Source organism: Cupressus sempervirens, chromosome 3 (assembly GCF_028749045.1).
Source record: "Cupressus sempervirens isolate cs-2001-9-10 chromosome 3, ASM2874904v1, whole genome shotgun sequence".
In the NCBI taxonomy this organism is placed as follows: domain Eukaryota; kingdom Viridiplantae; phylum Streptophyta; class Pinopsida; order Cupressales; family Cupressaceae; genus Cupressus; species Cupressus sempervirens.
Window position 1 is genome coordinate 614108059 of NC_143120.1, and position 21471 is coordinate 614129529.

Here is a 21471-nt window from a genome sequence, read left to right on the forward strand (position 1 = left end):
CCTAGAAATTCAAGAAAGATGCTCAAATCCAAAATTCTAGTACCAAGATCAAAGTACTAAGTGATCTGGTCCTAGACATTTAAGGTTCAAAGATCAAAGTTCAAATCCAAGAATCCAAGAACATGGCGACAGAAGTTCAATATGAAGAAATTCTAGAGTAACATAATCATCAGCAAGGGATTCCAATCCATTTTAGGGAGATAAATTTCCAAGAAAGTACATAGAAGATGAGAATGTTCAAGGAGAGATTTTCAATAAAGTCGGTCAAAGTTGGATCACAATTAAAATTATGCAATTGGAAAAGACTCGAGCTTACATGCCCTCCATCATCATTTCATGGCATCCAATTATCTTTTTTATGAAGAACTAAGGTCTGCAAGTCAAACTTCTATGCATTGAGAGAATCGAATCAAGAATAATTTATTCAAGGAAGACTGAGCATTTATCGAGTAATGGACATGCATAGTGGATATTTATTGCACCCCACTCTCTTTCTATGCAAGCATGCATAGTGGGAATTCATTACCCACTATGGTAATGGATTTCTTATTGCATTAATGTAGATTCCTTTTCTTTGCCCCAACCCTAACTAGAGCTGATGTGGCACAATCTTGGCCATCGTTTATTGTGATCATCTGGGCCACCTGTTGTAATCAAGGAACTATATAAAGGCCTCACCTCTCATTTGTAAAGGGGGGATTTTTATGAGATTGTTGCTATCAGCTATTGAGATAATAAAGTTTTTATTGGAGCTTGGTGAATACTTGATGTGTCTTAGTGCTTGCTTGTTCTCTTAAATTCCTTCAATTAGATTAAGTTCAGCTTAATTAATGTGTGGTGATTACAATGAAGAATATGATGGTCTATTGATGAAATCCTTTGGTTCATACTTTTGATGTTTTAGTGATTCTAACTCATTGTGCAAAGTTAGCCTGAACTCCTTTCATGCATATGCTTAACTTCTATCATTCATATACATTGTTCTTTATGATAGCATATGTAGTGGTATGAAAATCTTTAGCATAACCCTTGAAGATTGCACCAATTCAAGCGTAGTTGTCGTATAACTTGGCAAAGCGGAGCTTGGTAATTTGAGGAATTTGTCCACTAGAGTACTATTTATTGTCATTGCTATCCTTAGGATTAGAATAGAATTCCTAAACCCTATCCTATTTAATTTTTGCATATTTCATGAAAACTCCAAATGTACTTCGTTACAAAACCTTAAGATAGCTCTCACATCCAGTATAGCTTGAAATGAATCTAAATAAACATGTAAGGCCCCTTGTGATCATTAGCAAATCACATCAAGCACAAATCTTATCCACAGTCAAGACCTAGCACTAAAGGAATCTTGAAGTCATCGTATGATCTTCTAGCAATCTTAGCATACACGAGACTTTATTCAAGAGAGGATAAGATATTTCAGTATTTTGTTCTACTATTTGGTGGGTCATAAAACACACATCAACAGGAATGAAATTCAAAGAGTTCGGAAAGAAGATTTCTAGAGAAATTTCTGAAATCGTTGAAGAGTTTTCTAGGAATTTGTGACAGAGGATGTTGAATTTTATCAGAAAGGAACCTTTTCATTGAGTTGTGGAAAATTGCATGTTTCTTGTGAAAATATTGAAAAGTGAATCCTGAGGAGGAATATGGAAATTTTGACAAAAATCCAAAATCTTTGTCTTTTGGACAAATTGTATCTGGTTTTTATGCTTTCTACATATTCTTACGTATGGGCATCTTCTACTTTGCAGGAAGGAGGAATGGCAAAACCCAGGGAACGGGAGAAACGTGCGAACAATTGATAAAGAATGAAAAAAGAGGATTCTATCCTAAATCCAAAATTATGTCAGAGTCGACAGAAATCAAGGATACAAGCCTCGACGACCTTGATTTGAAAGAGTTTAATCGGAAAATGTTTGGATACAATGACCATCATCCAAAGCACCTAGCTACAAGAATTGTGAGAAGTGGAATTGTTGCTGTAGCTTCCCTCCTTCCTTTCAGCATCCAGAGTTGATCGTGGAATGCACCAAACACTAAAGTCCTAGGGATAGAACTATCAGGGATTCTGAACAAAATATCCTCGTAGGTTTTTCTCCAGCATCCATATTTAAGCATTTGGAATTCCTTCTCACCAAAGGATGGTCACAAAAACACAAAAGCAAGCACATAGAATCTACACTTCTGGAGCCCATTTCTGTGAAGAAATAATCAACAAAAGATGGTTGAAAAAGAATAGATCACATCATTCCAAGATTCCTAGGGAAATAGTATGGCTCGACTTGCAAAGGGAGTATAGCAACATGATCATGATGCTGAGTCGCATATTGGGCATGCCTCATTCTTATAGATTTGAATCTTGGATGTGGTATTTTGTTGAGCATGTGATGGAGGAAGGTGACAAAATAGATTGGGCTGGGCTCATTAGTGACAATTTGAATGAACAGTTGATGAATCTAGAGCATACATAAAAAATTTACATGAGCTCTTATGTCATCTACATGCTAGCACGGGGAATGAATTATGATGGACTACGATGCAAAGGACCGATTGGAAGAGGAACCCAACACCTCAAAGTTCGTGAATGCTACCCGTAGTTGCATTTATATTCAAAGGATGATTACATAAGGGTTAATGATACCTTTGCCATGCACATAGCAAGAACACTACAAAAGAGGCTATATATGAGATTGTCAGTTGGCAAAATGAAGTTGGTCAAAGATTATGGCGTCTAGTTCATTCAATTTCCTACCTTTTCATACATCCAAGTTCAGGGATTTTCCATGGAGCCATACAAACTTCCCGGGTACCCAACGAATAAGATGGTCTTGTTAGAGCTTACTCGACAACTCATAGCCTATGATAAGATCCAAAAAGGGAAGAAGTTGAGATTGCAGTTCCCAATTTCCATAGGAGAAGGAAAAACTAAGCTATGCCCATGTCTAAAGGCTACAGAAAGATCATCAGATGAGCTCCACTTCTTGTCTTCCTCTTTATCCGAAAAGGACTGATTTTGACCCCTACAACAAGATCACATAAGTAGCAGGATCAAAGTACCAACACAAAGTTCACCTTGAAGACTTTTGGGCAAATGCTACAGATGAGAATGAGATTAGAAAGAAGATGCATTCAAGATTACTGTTGAACATTATCAGAACATGCAACATATTTAGGGTTCCTAAACAAATGGAGGAGGATCCATACGTGATGCGAAAAGGATTCAATCTAGAAATGATAGCTCAACCATATGATTGGAAAAGGAAAGAGGTTATAGATCTGAAGCTCTTTCAAAGCCAATCTTGGATTTTACAAAGTGGTGGATTGAGCGTAAGCTTGAAAAATTAGTTGCACCAACCAATGGATTCACATATAGGTTGCTTGGTCATCGACCACTTAGGGATGAAAGATCGGGACAAATATCTGAAGGGACTGTTGAAGAAAGAGGAACTCCATCGGAGGATTAGGAACCAAGAAAGGGAAAGAGGTATCTCGAGAAAAGCATCCTAGGATTGAGGAAGTCATCCAAGAGCCTCAAAATAAGAAGCAGAAACATGGAAATGCTCCCTCTTATCCGAATCGCACTCCCGGTGTTCAAGAGATAGAAATATTTGAAAGGTAGGAGGTAGAGACAAGCATAAGGAGATTTGAGCAAGAAGAAAATTTGGATAGGCCAATACATGATAGACTACGTATAAATGCCTATGAAAAATCCATGTAAGAAAGAGGCAGAGATCAAGATATCACTACTGAGGAAAGTCTCGCTACAATCTTAGAGCGAGAAATGATGAATGCTAGAGATAGTCCACTAGAGGAAGAGGCTCCTCTAGTAGCAATACATCTTCCAAATGTTAAAGCCGTAGTTCCTGAAGTAATGGTGGATAGTCCAAGAGGTGAAGAGGAGATCGACATTCGAGCAGTCCAAAGGAAAGAGCAATTGGTGATTCCAGGGGACCAAAGTATACCCATTCCAGAATGGTTGAGTCAACGAATTCAGATGAGTCAACAAAAGGAGGTTGATCTGGAAATTGAATTACAGGAAATTTTGGACCGAGCAAACCGATCGGAGGAGCACGAGAAAGCAAAAAGATATGCTAAAGTTATCAGAGGAGAATCGGGGTCCAGAATCTTTGCAAATTGCAACTCCTACGGTCAAAAAGAGCAAAAATCAGATTGCTCCAGATGAATACCATGTTACGGAAGTAAATCTTGGTCATGCCTCACGAGAACAAATATTAGAAGAATTTGATGACTCTACATGGGCTTTGAAGGATAGACTGAAGAAGGTGGAAGAAAAGTACGAGAATCAGAAAAGAGAAATTAGGGTCTTATGTCAGTACATCAATGGCTTGCCTTATCCAGTAAGAGAGGAAGGTCCATCATTCGTCCCTCCGACATGTGTTTCCATTGAAGTGGTAGATGACATTGACAGGATCAAGCGGATTGCTCAAGGCGCAAAGGTTTGGGCCAAAAGAATTCAGGAGGAAGCCTTCAAACATGCAGAAGAATTAGTGCAAATGCATAGTAAGGCATTAGTTGTACTCTCCAGTTTCTAGTGCATGGAGGAATCATGGGAGGATGAACATATTTACCAAGATGAAGTGATTTCTGCCATTCAGAATCTGATGGAGACCCCAAAACAAGCATTGATCGATGGTCAAGTTATCAACGAGGGGGGTGTCTATGATTTTCTTCAATGGTACAGTGCAGTAATCATGGCTAAGAAAATGTTTGAGCGCTTCACCAAAGAATCCACTCGATGGAAGAAGATTGTGGACAACATCAAGCAGGAGATATCCAACGCAGTTGCATCCTTGTTATCACAAAGATTGGTGGAAGAAGTAATGACAATTGATAATATGAAAGTCAAGTAAGAAGAATTCTTTCGACTAAATGTCTATGATAGAGATGATTTTGAGAACTTCTCCATCTTCTCAAATACAATGCGCACTACTCAGGACATGCTACCAAATTGGGAGGAAAGCTTGGGAAAAGTAGAAAGAGCAATTGCAGTTGTAGAATTCGAGCAAGAATCTACGCCAAGCATCAATACAAAAGAGTTGGAAACAGTGTTGGATCAATTTCATGCCTTCAAGCGGGGGAATCAAGGATAGATGCATTTAATGCATAGTGGATGTTCTTAGTGGTCATTTATTGCACCCCACCCCCTCCTAAACTAGCATGCATAGTGCGCATTTATTACCCATTACAGTAGTGGATTCCTTGTTGCATTAATGTAGATTCCTTTTCTTTGCCCCAACCCTAATTAGGGCTAATGTGACATGATCTTGGCCATAGGTTATTGTAATCATCTGGGCCACCCATTGTAATCAAGGACCTATATAAAGGCCTCATTTCTCATTTGTAAAGGGAATTTTTAGGAGATTGTTGCTATGAGCTACTGAGATAATAAAGTTTTCATTGAAGCTGGGTGAATACTTGATGTGTCTTAGTGCTTGCTTGTTCACTTAAGTTCCCTCAATCAGATTAAGTTTAGCCTAGTTAATCTGTGGTGATTACAATTAAGAATATGATGGTGTATTGATGAATTCCTTTGGTTCATACTTTTGACGTTTTAGTGATTCTAACTCGTTGTGCAAAGTTAGCCTAAAGCCCTTTCATGCATATGTTTAACTTCTATCATTCGTATACATTGTTCTTTATGATGTATGTGGTGGTATGAAAATCTTTGGCATAACCCTTGAAGATTGCTCCAGTTCACGCTTTTTTGTAGTATAACTTGGCGAAGTGGAGCTCGGTAATTTGAGGAATTTGTCCACCAGAGTACCATTTATTGTCATCACTACCCTTAGGATTAGAATAGAATTCATGAACCCTATCTTATTTAATTCCTGCATATTTTGTGAAAACTCCAAAAAGTACTTCATTGCAAAACCTTAAGATAGCTCCCACATCTAGTATGGCTTGAAATGAATCTGAATAAACACATAAGGCCCCTTGTGATCATCAGCAAATCACATCAACCACCAATCTTATCCACAGTCAAGACCTAGCATTAAAGGAACTTTGAAGTCATCGTATGATCTTCTAGCAATCTTAGCATACACGAGACTTTATTCAAGAGAGGATAAGATATTTCAGTATTTTGTTCTACGGTTTGGTGGGTCATAAAACACACATCAATAGGAGGCATCTTCAAATATTGGTTCCTAGGCCCTGGTCTTCAGATCAGTGGAGAAATAGCCTTCTGTGTATGATTTCATGGACTGGTGCAAGAGTTCTTGGGGGCAATCTAACTACTCCCACAATGGAGTTGCTAGACTGCAGTTTCCTCCTGGTCACTTTATTTAATTATGAGGATTGCAGGTTGGTTTTGGCTAATGGACCTTGGTTTTATGGATTTAGTTTATTAAAAACTCCTTGGTCTCTTTTGACGTTGTAAATGTTCAAATTTACTCCATCTCAATCTAGTTGTGTCTCTAAATTTTGCCTCTGGTTATGTGAAATCCAGGGATCTTTGAATCCATGATCAATCAAGTTGGCACTGTCATCAAAGCTGAGGAAGGATCTGCCCCTAGAAATTTCTTCAGGGTTTGTTCCCAAGTTGATACGTCCAGGTCGCTAACACACATGGTTGGCATCAATTCATCGCATGGCTCTTGGCTCCAATACATTAATTATGAACGGTTTCTAGAGCACTACTTCAGGTGCAACCAACTTGAGCACAAGATTGTTGGCTGCCAAGCATATCCTATAAAAGATATTTGTGCCTTAATCTTAAAAGATGGGTCCATAATGAGGGTAGTCCACATAGTGATTTTTTTGGAGAAATCATGGGATGTTCATGCATCGTCAAACCCCCAGCCCCCCCAAATGACGGGACTATTGGAGAAGCTTCTGAGATTCCAAACTCTCCCATTATTTTGGCTATGTAGGGTCAAGATTGGCAAGATCATTTTGATTAAGATCATCAAAGTAATTTATGGCTTCAGAAGATTGAAGAGCTTTGGAATGCTCTTACAACAGATCATAATTGTCTTATGGATCATGTAGATGTCTTGGCCTGCTCACATATTCATAACATTTCCCAGACTGCTAGCAAGCTTTCAGAGCCAAACATAGGAAAGGGCAGCAAACATAGGGGAAGGAAATCCATAGCAGAAAAACTGAAGTTGGAAGCAATGGACTCTATAAATGATGATACTCAGTGGACAGTGGACGCGCTCCTCACTAGGAGGAAATGGAAACAAAAGAAAGGTCGATGTCTTGAGTTCAAGCATAGTTGGGTCAAGATGATATTTAGAGTAGAAGAGCTGGCTTTTTATAGGCATATCTTTAAATTTTTCAATCTTTTTCTCTCCCGGATTTCAAGTCTGAAGGTAACTTATTTTTTAGCTATTATGTTATATGGGAGCACTACCATTACCCCCAGCTTACCGGTCAAAAATTAAAATATGTATCTGTATGTGTGCGTGCAGAGAGAGAGAGAGAGAGAGAGAGAGAGGTTTGTGTATCTGTCTGTACACACAAACCCATACCCAAACTTTGAACATGTACCTAAGCCAAAAATTGTATGCAACTTAGGAGAAAGTACTTAATAGGTTCTATTTTCAATGAGGAAAACATTTGAAATATCTTATTTGGCATTTGGCAAAGCCATTGCATTCTCAATTTAGCAATGAGAGTTAGAAGTCATTCTCTAATGATAAACTATACCCAATTCGCATCACAATGTCCTATGTTTATAAATTATATATTCATGGTAATATTTTATAGATTTTGTTTGCGGGAAGGGAAACATGGGCCCAAAACAATTTTAATTTTTTATTCTTTTCTTTTCACAACCAGAGCAGCACACATGCACACATTAACACTACATTAGCTCCACTATGAAAATAAATAATGATTCATCCAGCAACACCATATTCAATATGTAGCCTCAATATTAGAGGATGGGCCCAATTGCCTCACAAAATCTTTAAAAGAATGCATTTTAAATTTTAGTATATAACATTGTTACAAGAGTGGTTGTTATTGCACCAAAAGATCAATCTTTCAATGCCTGATACAACCACTAGACTTGTAGAAGACACTGGAGGCTGTTAAACCATGTCAAGAATCCCCGCGAGGGACACTGGCACACTACCAACAATCCCCTCCCAATGTTACTCGTTGTGCCCTGTGTGGATTCGAATTTGTCACCAAGCTCTCATACCACTTGTTACACGTGTGGTTGTCGTTGCACCAAAAGATTGACCATTCAATGCCCGATACAACCACTAGACTTATGATAGACACAGGAGGCTGTTAAACTATGTCATGAATCCCTGCAAGAGACATGGCACACTACCAACAAAAATGAGTTATATTTTCTAAATATAATATATTTTCCTATTTGGTAAAGTCCAAAGTGAAATGACACAGGATTCACAAAAAGCAGGAGTTTTGATATGAACATTGGTAAGAGCATTACTCTTCAAATGATTAAAATGGAATAGCACGTGCTAAAAAAAAACTAAGTTCTTCTGTAGGCTTTATTACAGCCAGGGCCCAGGAACAATACCTTGGTCTAGTCCATGCTAGCAAAGTAATTTTGATGCAGTGATGGAGTTATCCAGATCCGTCAATGCAATATTGTCATGTTGAAATAATTCAGAGCCATTGGATTAACAATGCATTTGACTTTGTAGAAGTGAGCATGTGCATAATTAAGCACTCTTGATGAGAAACCAAGCACACTGAAAAGTAGGTAGATCCAGCCAGACCTCCATATCCCTAACGTATGTCCCAGTCATAAAACACTGCCCTTTGATAATTTTATTGATAGAATTTTTATTTAGAATGTCTTAATAAAATATTTTTGCAATTAGAGATTTGATAGGTTGCCTTCTTTAACATACACTATGGAAGCATCATACAAGCAGGAGAACTGACAGCCATATAACACTAATACCACTTCCATAGATAAATATCAGCTTGTAAAGATATCATTACCCATTTGCAGCAGGCATATATCACATTCTTTGGATTTGAATTTTGGGTATCTTACAGTCCCATATATCGAAAGACACCGATACAACCACCACTGTAGTGAAATACTATATACAGAGATTAAACCAAATGAAACCAGCATGTAGATAGGATAGTGATAACAAATGGTGATAAGAATTCTAGAGGGAGAGCTCTCTGGCAATATCTGTGTTGGATATAAGTATTCTTAGTGTATATTTATCATGTTCAATTATCATAGCATTTTGTCTTTACAGGATAATTAGTAAAGTGGTGTTTTAAACAAATGTTTATTTGGCATGGGCATGTATAACAGACCATTAAGAAATAAATTACAAACATTCAAATCAATTTGTTGAAGATGACTTCCATGGGAAAACAATGTCCACTGTAAATAAAGAAATACCCCTTGGTTTAAAATTGATTTCTTTATTTTGGAAAAATTATTTAAATTACTAGCCTAAAAAGGATGCATGTTGCTATTTGAATGGATATCGACATGGCTGATAATCTTGACATAGTTCCAAGAGTACCACAGTTACTGAAATAAAACAAGTTATTTGAGATGGTTCTACCTTAATTGCAACAACTTTTCCCAAATGACGAATTCAATACTTTCAATTAAATAAAAAATCGTGGACAAAAAATCTACCTTATACATAATTCAAAATAGATAACTACTCTCAAACAATCCTATACATCAGTAGAAGAAAGGGGCATGCAATTTTTGTGCTACACTGAAAAAAGACATGCTTTTGGAATCTCCAAAGTTACTTTCCTACATTAAAACTCACCACTGCCATGAGCATACTCCTTGATAATAGTAACGCATCACCCAGCAAAGGCCTTCTATGTATTTCAAGACCTGTTAAAAAATACACATTACTCAAAATCCAATGATTCACCACAACTATCAATGCCACCATACAAAAAGTTTACTTAAAGCCAATTTAAACTCAAGGATTGCAGGCCAAGTGTCAATCAATTAAGCGCCCAAACCCTGTATACAACATGGATTTGAAAGACACTGTAAATCTACATGGAAGTATTCCACAAGTTCAAGTTCATACTAGTAGTGTAGGCAAGTAACAATTTATATAATGAAACACATCCCCATAAGTTGCTGCTGCCAATGACGACTAGAGCTTTAGAGTACCATTACACGGATATTGCAATCATTATCTTGCATTGCTTGACAATGCATAATTACCTAGTTCATTTGCAACAGGTTCGTCGAGTTGTCAATTTAGGTACATTAAGGTCTTGATAAACCAGATCATTAAGATGTAGTGAAACATCTATTTTAACTGATCAAGTGAACTTTCAAAATCTTAAAGGCAAACAAGATAAACTAGTTTATAGAAGATTAGAATGCCACATATTATCATAAATACAACAAAAATATTATAAACTTGTAATCATAGCATCATATCTATTATCAACACCAAAATATTTAAAATAATATCGATTTCAAGTATCATTATTTTGATTTTCAACAATTAGAACTTTATACTAAGTTTCAACCATCTAATGGATTATATAAATCTTCATTTTCTTCTTCTTCTTCTTCATCAAAGGCATTAGTTGATTCACAAACAATGTCAATGTCAATGAGATCAGCTGCACTAAATTACCTTCCTACTTTTCAAGTTGTCAAATACTTGCTACTATTCCATTCTACAGAGAGCTTGTTAGTTTGTAATTAACATCCTACTTGAAAAATGTTATATAAGTAGCTTGCAACTCCCTTCACCTATTGAAGATGTTGATTTATGTTTAAAATATGATTTATCACTACACAGAGCTTTCAATTACCGACCAAGGGTCATTATAAACTTAGTTACCAGATTCATGCCTAGGAGGCCAGATTCAGATTCGGATCCGATCCAGTTCTGGATTCGAGCCATTCATCTGGATTTGGGCAGGATCCTTGTTTTGGACTACATATCCGTCAAGATCCACAGACCGTGAATCCGAACAAATCCATAGTCCAACACAAGGATCCTACACGAATCCGTCATGAATCCCGAAGGACCCACAGGTCAAAGTTGGAATTTATATATATATATATATATATATATATATATATATTGTTTTATAAATATATTTTTATATATAATGCATATATATCTATATTTATAAATTTAATATATGTGTGTGTGTGTGTGTGTGTGTGTGTGTGTGTGTGTGTGTACTCACAAATCCTTATGGGAAAAATAAAAAATCACAAATCCACAAATTCGATTCACGTGCCCAAATCGGTAACTAACATTATAAGCAATTGGATCTAAAAAAATTATTGGAAGAAGTCTTGAGGCTAGTTTAATTTAATGTAATAAATATTTGAACTTCAACAAATTTTGTTTTTTAATGTTAAAGATCTTTATTCAAATTATGTAATAATCATTTTCTACACTAAATTATAGAATGTCTCTCAGTGGAACTATACCTAGTTTGCGCTCGGTCTGCCTGGATCTTCCCTAGTTCGACCTAGGTTCAGCTTGGAGGAACCAACTTGCCTAGGTCCAAACCCAAGTGGAACCCAAAAGGGAACCATGACCAGGACCAAGGACCAATTCAAAATTGTTATATTAATTAAATAATAATATATAAACATGTCTCATGAAGGGACGTGTCTCTCCATGTGTTTTCCACAATGTAAGAGATAAATCACTGCTCTTGAAAACATATACCAAAGAGGCAATGTTAATACATTTGCAGCTATCCTGATAAATCAACAATATCCATCTGGCCAGCCTTCTTCTCAGTGGGATTAGTGGATTTCAACTCAAAAGCTATTCATTTGTCCATTAGTCTATCGATCTTTGTATTAAGGTGCTATTGGATTTAGATTTATTCGTTTAAAATTCATTCTTCACATTCATGACATGAATATATACAAATGTTAGTTTGCCTTTTCTGCTTTCTGGTCAAAAGCACCCCAAAAATTTAAAATTATGAGGAAGCTAACCTTCTTAAATGCAGAGGAAGATAAAAAACTCGATAATGATTGATCTATCCAACTGTTAGGGAGTTTGTCACCATTCACTAGGCAATCTTGATTCAATTTCTAAAATAAATCACAGCAACAAATCTGTTTACTAACAGAACTAATATAATATTATTACTAAAATAAATAAATAAGTGTTCCAATACTAATGAAATACAACTGAATCTATAAATCCTTAAATAAAACAAAATAAAAATTATTGATTAATACTTAAGGAAATTGGTCCCAACAGCCCAATTGGAGTACACGAGAGTAGGGGACTTGTCAAGCTTGACATCATTTTGCCATTCATTTTCAATATTTGAGCCTTGTGTTCAAGCTGACTTCTGAAGATGAAAACCCTCTGAAATTATCAGTATTGGATTTGGGGATGAAAACTGGCTTAACTGCCTCCTATAGGTCAGGTTAAATCTGGCATTTGTATCAGGTGTTGACAGTTCGAGCTTTTGGTGCAGCAACAAATAATTCCAACATTGGAATTAGAGCCTTGGGTCACAGGTGAGTCCCCCTTCAGTGGGTGTTGAAGGCTCAGTGTTGGGGGGAGATTGATTACTTGGTGGTCAACACCTCCTTGGAGATTTGTGACATGCATTTACCACCTCCTGTGGATCAAGCTAAATCTAGCATAGATTGCTGACTTGGTGGTCAGCACCTCCTTGGAGATTTGTGACATGCATTAACCACCTCCTGTGGGTCAGATTAAATCTAGCATTTGTATGGGGCATTGACAACTTGAGCTTTTGGTGCAATGGCAAATGACTCCAACAAACTCTCATCTCCAACATTGGCATATTCATCCAAGAGTCATATATGTACTGATTGGGTCATTTCAGATTTGAAGATTGAGACTTGAAAGATTTTATTGTATATTTCAAAGTTTCATGAGTTGTTCATCATTAAAGCTTGCTAGAACTTAAACACACATTATTTGGGAGAGGTGGCTACAGTAATTTTTTACCGATTCAAGTGTTTTAGAACTTTTTTGCTGCTGGCCCAGCTGTTATTTGAGACATATTTTCTGTTTTTGCTCATATTATTCAATGATTGCCCAAGCGTTTTGGAAACCTTTTTGCTGCCCCAGCAGTTATTTGAGAGAGATTTTCTGTTTTCACTCATTTATTCGCTGATTGCCCTTCTTGAGGGGATGTGACATCATTTTCAGTTGAAGAGATGCACCAGCTTTTCCAGCCATTATAAGTGGATATCGGCATAATATCTAGTTCATTATGCATACCTTGTGCAAGTGCCAGCATTTCCGAAGGTTCCGGAGAAGTTGTGGAGTTCATTTATTGCTGCAATTACATTTCCAACCATCATTCTACACAGAAATCCCGTTCTGAGAGAACAGATCTGCCCTTATTTTCACTGCTATATTGCTTTTCCAGCCTTTAATAGGGCGCAACAGCCTTGGAGGAGTGTGTGACTTCTGCTTGGGCAAGTTTCATGGTATTTGTTTCTGTTAGGAAGCAATTTTGGATGTTCAACAGCATCTCCAGTTGTTCATTCTTCAGTTCCAATCTTAGAAACTTCACTACTGCCATCCTTCAGTTTCTCTACTGTTTGCTATCATCATTCGAAATTGCATATGTGATGTGGGCAAGTTTGGGACCTTGTGCAGACTTCGACACATGTATTATTATCAATCATTTAATGCATTGGACTTGTGGAGCAACAGCTTGGGAGAGAAGATAGGATCATTTGAATAGTTGTTCCAGCCATTTTTCCATGTGATTCAGTCTCATAGTGGCTGTACAGCCCTGCATCCGCCAGCTGCCATTTATTGCGGAAGCCATACAAGTCTAAGGTTCCATTCTTATTGCATGCAAGTTGATTTGATGAATGTGAAGCTCTAAAAATATCAATTACAGAAGTTGAAAATAAATGAGATAGCATTCTAAGGGTTTCAAAAAATGATGCTTTTTGCTGTCATTACTTATCCAAATCAAGTGTTTTGGTCAATCAAGGGATTATACAAGCAATTAAAATTGATGAAATTTGATCCAAAATTCCCATTTTGGTGGTATTTGGGGGGTTAATATTTAGTTTCCAGATGCTGGTTTCTATTTGGTTTGCTGTTCTAGTTTGTGTTTTCCTCAAAACTTCAGATAACTACATAAAAATCATAAAATTGACAAAAATTCTTATTTCGGGATACTACAACCTTCTAATTGACATGTCAAACTTACTTCCTGCTATGATCAGCAATTATAGTAGAATGCCAAAGCATAGGTAGTTTGATCTATAAATATACAATAACATTCATCAGTTTCTCCAAACACAATCTACACTTAAAATGGATCTAAAGAATGATAAAGGGACAAGCAAACCATCTGCCAAATCAATACATGACTGCCACAGTGCATTGAGTTTGTCTTCAACAATGAGCCCATTCATCTTTGCCAGCTGTGGTTCCAAAAGAATACTTGTTCCTCTGATGCCCAATTAAATACATGCACACCATTATCCCCTGGAAAATATTCTGCACTAGATATACCTATATTAATGAAATGTACAAATGTGTGGATTAGAGAATGATTATATTAAACCACTCAGTCCACAACTACTAAAAGTGTTAACCAGTCAGCTGACAGAAATTAACAATGTAAGTAGCACAAAGGTGACCACCCTAGCAGGTGAACACTAAAGTATTAAACATGATAGAATCTTGACCTCCACTTAAATTTTTATATACCAGACCAACTACGACAAGGACATATATAGGGCAATGATCAAAAATAGAAACCACTAGTATGAAGATCAACAAAAGTATCACTTGAAGGCTTAGTAAGATAATCTCAAATTAGTTGCCAACACTTCCTAAAGTCAGCAATACTAACTTTAGTATTCAATTCCCTGCACCATCATTCTTGTCTATGACATTACCTTTGTTCCCCAAATATGAGGCCCATCCGTTCACTATCTTCACTCTTTACTCTTCCTCAAGAACTACTGAAGAATTTGGAAATGACAATAGTTGCTTCTGATATTAACAAAGGATTTAGTTGGTAAGTCAGATGGTAGCGACTAAGATTTTTGTGTCCTCGGAGAATGTTATCGAATGAACCCTGAGAAGAACCTTCAAAGTGTAATGTAGAAGCACCATGTATTCTTAATAGAGTCCAATCGATTCCTCACAGGCTCGTCTCACTGAGACAACACCTGTGATATATATAAAACTATTTGGAGTGGCTCTTCAACAGTTTGGCGCTCTTACCAATCTTGTCAAAACCATGGCAAATCGTAACACACTTTTGACTCCTTCAGCACACTAAAATGTCGATATATCATGTCCGCTTTTGCCATATTTTAAATATATGTTTGAAATATTATTTCTAAGACTCATATTTGTCATTCCAACAGGTGGCGGAAAAATAAGATTTGAATCAAATATTTCAAATTAGGCAAAAGCAGACATGATATATCGGCATTTTAGTGTGTTGAAGGAGTTGAAAGTGTGCTACGATTTGCCATGGTTTTGACAAGATCCGTAAGAGCACCAAACTTGGAAGAGCCGCTGTTGGTGTTTGGAAAAGAAGGAACCTACAAAAAGCTTTATATATATCGCAGGTGTTGTCTCAGTGAGACGAGCCCGTGAGGAATCAATTGGATTCTATTAAGAATACATGGTGCTTCTACGTCAAACATTGAAGGTTATTCTCAAGGTTCATTCGATAACATTCTCTGAGGACACAAAAAGCTTAGTCACTACCATCTGACTTATCAACTAAATCCTCTGCTAATAATATCAGAAGCAACTATTGTCATTTCCAAATTCTTCAGTAGTTCTTGAGGAAGAGTAATAGTGAACAAACAGGCATCATATTTGGAGAATGAAGGTTTTTTGTAGACAAAAATGATGATGCGGGGAATCAAATACTAAAGTTAGTATTGCAAATTCGAAATCTCCCAAATGTCGAATACATTATAAATCATATTCAATAAGTTTGTAAAGAGTCAGTCTGTTGTTTGAGATCTAAACGCCACTTGAAATTTGAGTCGATACCAAAGAATCGAAGTAGAAGACTGTGGTTCCTGTATTTGGGAATATAGACGACCTGTTGTTGGTGATTGAACTTATTCATATCCAAATTATACACGAGCAATTAGAGATTAATTTTTGCAAATTATTACCGGGTATGAATATTTGGAGATGCATCACTAAAGGCTTTCTCCGAAAGGATAAAATAACATTATCGAGAATGTCAAGGGGCACTAATATGTATAAATTTAGTTTCAACGTGTCGGATTCCTCCTTACAAGAAAAACACTTGGCCAATTAAAGAACAATTTTGATATAATAGTCTCCAGTTCATTTCCTTGTCTTGTTTGAACTGACATTTGTATAAGCGGCAGAAACTGGACTTTGTGATAGGTGACAGGGAACAAAATAAGATGGACGCATTCTGGTAGAAGACGACATCCTCCAGAGTTGCTTGGACTAGGAGTAGTTAGTGGTGTGTTGTTTATGAAAGTCCAGTGAGTCATAAATTATTACCATTGATATTGCCATGAGGCATGGATTTTCAATCAAAACAAAAGCGGCATGATAACTGAAGCTGAATAGCTTGATCGAAGGGAGTTACAATCTATTCCCCGTCAACACACATCATTTGGTAGAGGATACAAAAACCTTTCCAGTTATGTCATCTTCAGTCTGGTACAAGGCAGTCTCTTTGGATTATAGGGAGAATTTGTGCAGAGAAAAGAAGCAAGTTATTAGTTGTTATTGGTGTGACCTCTGTGTAGATGGAACTTCCCAGAATTGTTTTCTTCGACATTTGAAAAGAGTTCACAAAAATTGAGCGATTGTTTGAAGAACTATATTTATAGCCACTTGTGAGTTAATCTGGTGTTGTCAATGACTATTTCTTGCAAACTGGGAAATTGCTATGGATAAATATGGAGGTGTGAGAATTATTTTATTTCACAACATCACAACTATATTGGTTGTGTAAGTTCCAGTCATCTCCCTAGTGTCGTGAAAACACAAAAAATTCAGCAGAATTCCTCCATTGCCACAAGAAAGTTTGGCGATAAATATCGGCAGAGTTATAAAGGTGGAGTCACGCAGAGGACCATTGGAGACATTGTTGACGTGCAGTGATAATTTTCCAGTACTTGCGTCCCTTCTACCTGCGTGGCCAGCTTATAAGCTTGCAAGTCAGGGGATTATACAGATCACTGGCTTAAACATTCCAACTGCAGGATGGGGTAACAACCAGGTGCACCTCCAGTAATGTCTTCGTTCTTTGCAAGTTTATATCATTCTATGTGTAGTGTCTGTATACATCTTGAGATTACCCAGAACTAAATAAAAGATAATTGGCTAAATTGATCATTCTATCACCTTCCAGCAAGGCTATATAAAGAATCAAAACTAAAAAAAGAATCAAAGGTTCAGTCACTGGACGGTTTTTTGGGCATATACATTTAGTGTTACTCTTGTATTAATGTCTTTTGAGGAGGATTTTGGCTGGACACATTAGCATCGTATATTCAAATCATTCAGTTTAAAACTGAGGATTTCAGTGAGTGGTGTTGTTGCAGTACTGATTTGTCTTGGAGACCCAAAGAAAGTCTGAGATCAGGTTAATGTGCTAACAAATACTAGTTTGAAGAGTTGCTGAGGCCCATTGAAAAATATTCTACTTTTCCCTTTGTTGTGCAAAATAAATTAACAAGGCAACTGTAACATACACTCTTTCAGACCAGATTCATATTTAAATACAGAGCTCTACATTACCAGCGGTAGCCTAATACAACAGCATCTTACAACTTGTGGGACTGTGCCCCAGACTTCGTGCAATTCAGTAAGACAATGGAAAATCTGAAACACAGGGTGTTCTCGAAAGAGTTCAATAATACCTTTAACGGTGAACAACTAAGGGATTTTTGAAAAGAGAAGGAAATTGGGATTTGGCTGTAAATGATTGGCTTACAATTGAAGTCCATGAAAATCCAAGTTGATGTTCTCTCCAACCTAGAAGAATTATAAATGTATTTGTCCAAGGTAGACCAAACAGATTGCAGGCTTCTCAATTGGGCTTTACAACCTTCAATGATTGCTTTGGTTCAGCAAAGGTTTATGAAGCATCAGGATAAAAATGTTAGACTTGCAGTGGCTTCACAGATAACAACACTTACAACACCCTATAATGATGATGTGTTGAAGAACATTTTGCAATTTATTATGGGCAACCTGCAGGGGTTACATGATAACAAGCACCCTAATTGTGGGAAGAAAGTAAATATTCTAGAATTAATGGGAAAAACCAGATTCTCAATTCTCATGTTGGACTTCGGTTGTGAGGAGATGATTCGACAGTTGTTTCAAATTTTCTTAAGAGAATTCAAGAAACATCATTCCAACAATGTGAGATCTTGCATAAAAACCATTATGTCATTAATCCTTGATAAGAACGATGACATATGCAAGCAATTAAAATCTGATTTGTTGGCTATGTGGAGAAGGGAGAACATAATCTCACCTATGGGTTACGAGCTTGTGGAGGAGCTAAGTGAACATAAGTTGGACATGGTCAAAGAGTTTATGACTGAACCTGAGTTAATTTCAGCAAGCAAACAGGTTGAAGGATCACCAAAAATGAGCAAAAACCAAATGAGAAGAGAACAGATTTGTTTCACATGTCAAAAAACTTGGACACCTAATCACATTTGTGAGGATTATAATGAAGTTAAGGCAAACAAAGAAGTTCGGGCCAGCAATGAAGAAGATATACATTTCGCAGCTTTTCCCCTAGAAAATAACACAAGTATTGGTCATACCACTCTTTATATTGGTGACTTAGAGGTGGTTTTAGACAAGCATCTTGAAGAGGACGGTCTGATTGGAGGAGAGAGTGTGTTGGAGACTTCAGATGATGAGAAATTGTATGAAAATGATAACATGACAACCACCTTGTCATTGCACACAACTCAATCAAACAAGGAGCTTGAAGCATACGATGACATTGATGACATCGTTGCTGAGTCATGTATTTTTTATGACAACTCATCTATACATAATAGTGACTTAGTGGAACAATCAAAAAAAGAAATTCAAGATGACGGTGTTAGGGGTGACCAATTAGAAAATACATGCCAAAATGACAATGACTCTTTGAAAAACCAATTGAAAGTTGGTGAAGAGATGATTGTTGTAGCCTTCGTGTGTTATGATGATACTCATAGGATCTACAAGAAGACAGAAGCTAAAGAGAGGGGAAAAGGAATGGGAAGTGATTCTATTGTTGCTGATTTGCAAAGGGTTAAAGTAGCCTTAGAATCTTTGAAAACCGATTATTTGTGTTTATTTTCAGAAGAGGATTATAGTTTAAAGGTTGTTGAATTATTTGCTGGTCAACTAAGGAAAAAAGAGGATGAGGTTAATAAGCTCAGTAGGGAGCTTAGAAATGCTCAAGAGGCATTAAATAATACACAAGTTGCTCTTCATGAGGTAGAAAATCAGATTGTTGTCACCAAACAATCTAGGGAGCAAGAGGATAAAAGATGGCATGAGTTTTTCCACGAAGTGACTAAAGAACTTGATAGCATTCAGCAGACTTACAACTTGGATAGCTGCCCCAAGAGATCAAGAAACGAAACTTTGGATCATTTTCAGCTAATAGACAATTCCCTGTTTGAGGTGGATGCTGATTGGACATTTGATAATCCACTTTTTGAGCTAAATATAGAAGATTTTTTTTATTTCCTTGATGAGGATGATCATGATTGGAGGATGTGGGACCCAATTGCAATTCCTAGAAGTGAGTTTGGTTCACAGGATTGGTGTGGTGATCAGATTTTCAAATTTAACACTGATTCTCATTCTCCAATTAGCTGACACATGGCTTCAGTTTCTGACTTACAGATGAGTTGGATAGACTCCTTGCTTCACCAAGTAGATCTTGGTTGAGGATTGATGGGAGTTACAATTTGATCATACAAGATAGATTTTTAGTCCTTTCTTTGCTCATGATAACGTCATATACAGGTGTATTTTATCATGTACCCTCTTTGGTCCGACTAACAAAGTTATGTGAGTTAGCCTATCATGGGGTTCTCGTAGGCTAGCAGCAGTGGATAGAGACTCATACAGAATATTCAGTGACCGAGCTTGACTTTACAGGCAGTTGGGAGCAATTTGGGAGCAGTTCCTTGATTTTAGGGGGTATCCCTACATTTTAGGAGGATGTGGCAGTTTCCAGATGTGAGGTTCTTAGTTTCAAGATGTCTGGGTGTGTTTCCTAGTTTCTAGGAGAAGCCTTAGATTATAGGGAAGGGACTGCCAATTGACCCATCTCGTGTTGTATCAATCACAGACAGGTGACATGGTCGGTTTCACCTTTATTTGGTTGGTTTGGGCTTTCAGAGGCAAAATGGGGAATATTTTAATATATTTAAATATTTCCTAAGTTAGCATTTAAATAATGGGGTATTTATATAGCCATTTCGGAGTAATAAGGGGAATATGGCTTCGTTTGGTCAGATGTGCCCTTGTGTTATAGCTCGTTGGAAAGGTCTTAAATTATTATAAACTATTTTCACTATCTGGAGACTTTTTGGCACTTTGAGTTATGACATTTTAATAAAGAAATGTTTTTCCTATAGCCTAGACGCCTTTATTTGGGAAAATGTTATTTTATTATAAAGTGCAAAGTGCAATTCTCATTTAGGATTTGATTTGCACTTGGGAGGAGTTATAAGGATATGAAGACCTAATTGTTGATTATCTTTTGACATTTTTAAGCTTGTGAGATTGGAAATTGCTCTAATGGAGCGATTCAAAGGCTTGGGACGAAAACCCAAGTCTAGAGTGTTGGGACGCAAACCTCAACAAGGATTTGGTGATTCAGTATTGGAGTTGGAAAGTACTATTCTCTGTGGCAAGGATTGACATTCTTCATAGCACCATTTATTAGAAGGAAACATCACATTCAGCTAGGCAGCCAGCCCATTCCAGCTTGGCCGTTTCTTCCAAAAGCAGCTCAAGCTTGTATTGTGGGCGCCATTCCTTATTAGGAGCCACGTTTTGCAGTTTGGAGATCGTACAGGGGGTTTGTGACAGCAAGCTCTCCATCTTTTGTTATTGTAAAAGCCTTCTACAACCAGCAACAGCTTCATTGTAGACAGCAGCAAATCCATTTGATATATTTATTTCTTTGACTGCAGAAATCTAAATATTATGCCTGGTACGATTTGAATCATTTCCAAATTGTTAAGTGTTTTCAATATATGAATGCTGCTCATCATTCTTCGTTTGAAGTTATTTGTTATTTGTCATTTACTTGCATACATCTTCAAAAACACCTAAGAACTTGAAAACGAGAGAAAACCAAAAAGAAATCAGAATTCTATAAAATTTATTCAGAGGTACAAAATTTTGGTCAAAGTCTCAAATTTTGAAACAAACATCAATTTCCAAGGTCACCAGGATGGGGATCTTTCATATTTCAGACTAATGATGGAATGTATAGTTCCTTTAC

At 36.9% G+C, this 21471-nt stretch overlaps 1 protein-coding gene across 1 annotated transcript in view; it reads right to left on the bottom strand.

Annotated features, from left to right (window-relative positions):
- The window catches only part of LOC149568170 (5'-3' exoribonuclease 4-like), an 86427-nt gene that overhangs the window by 30454 nt on the left and 34502 nt on the right, over positions 1-21471 (bottom strand). The window contains exon 13 of the mRNA XM_089821176.1: positions 9771-9841. Within this exon, the coding sequence (XP_089677302.1) occupies positions 9771-9841 (71 nt within the window). The remainder of the gene's footprint in view (positions 1-9770; positions 9842-21471) is intronic.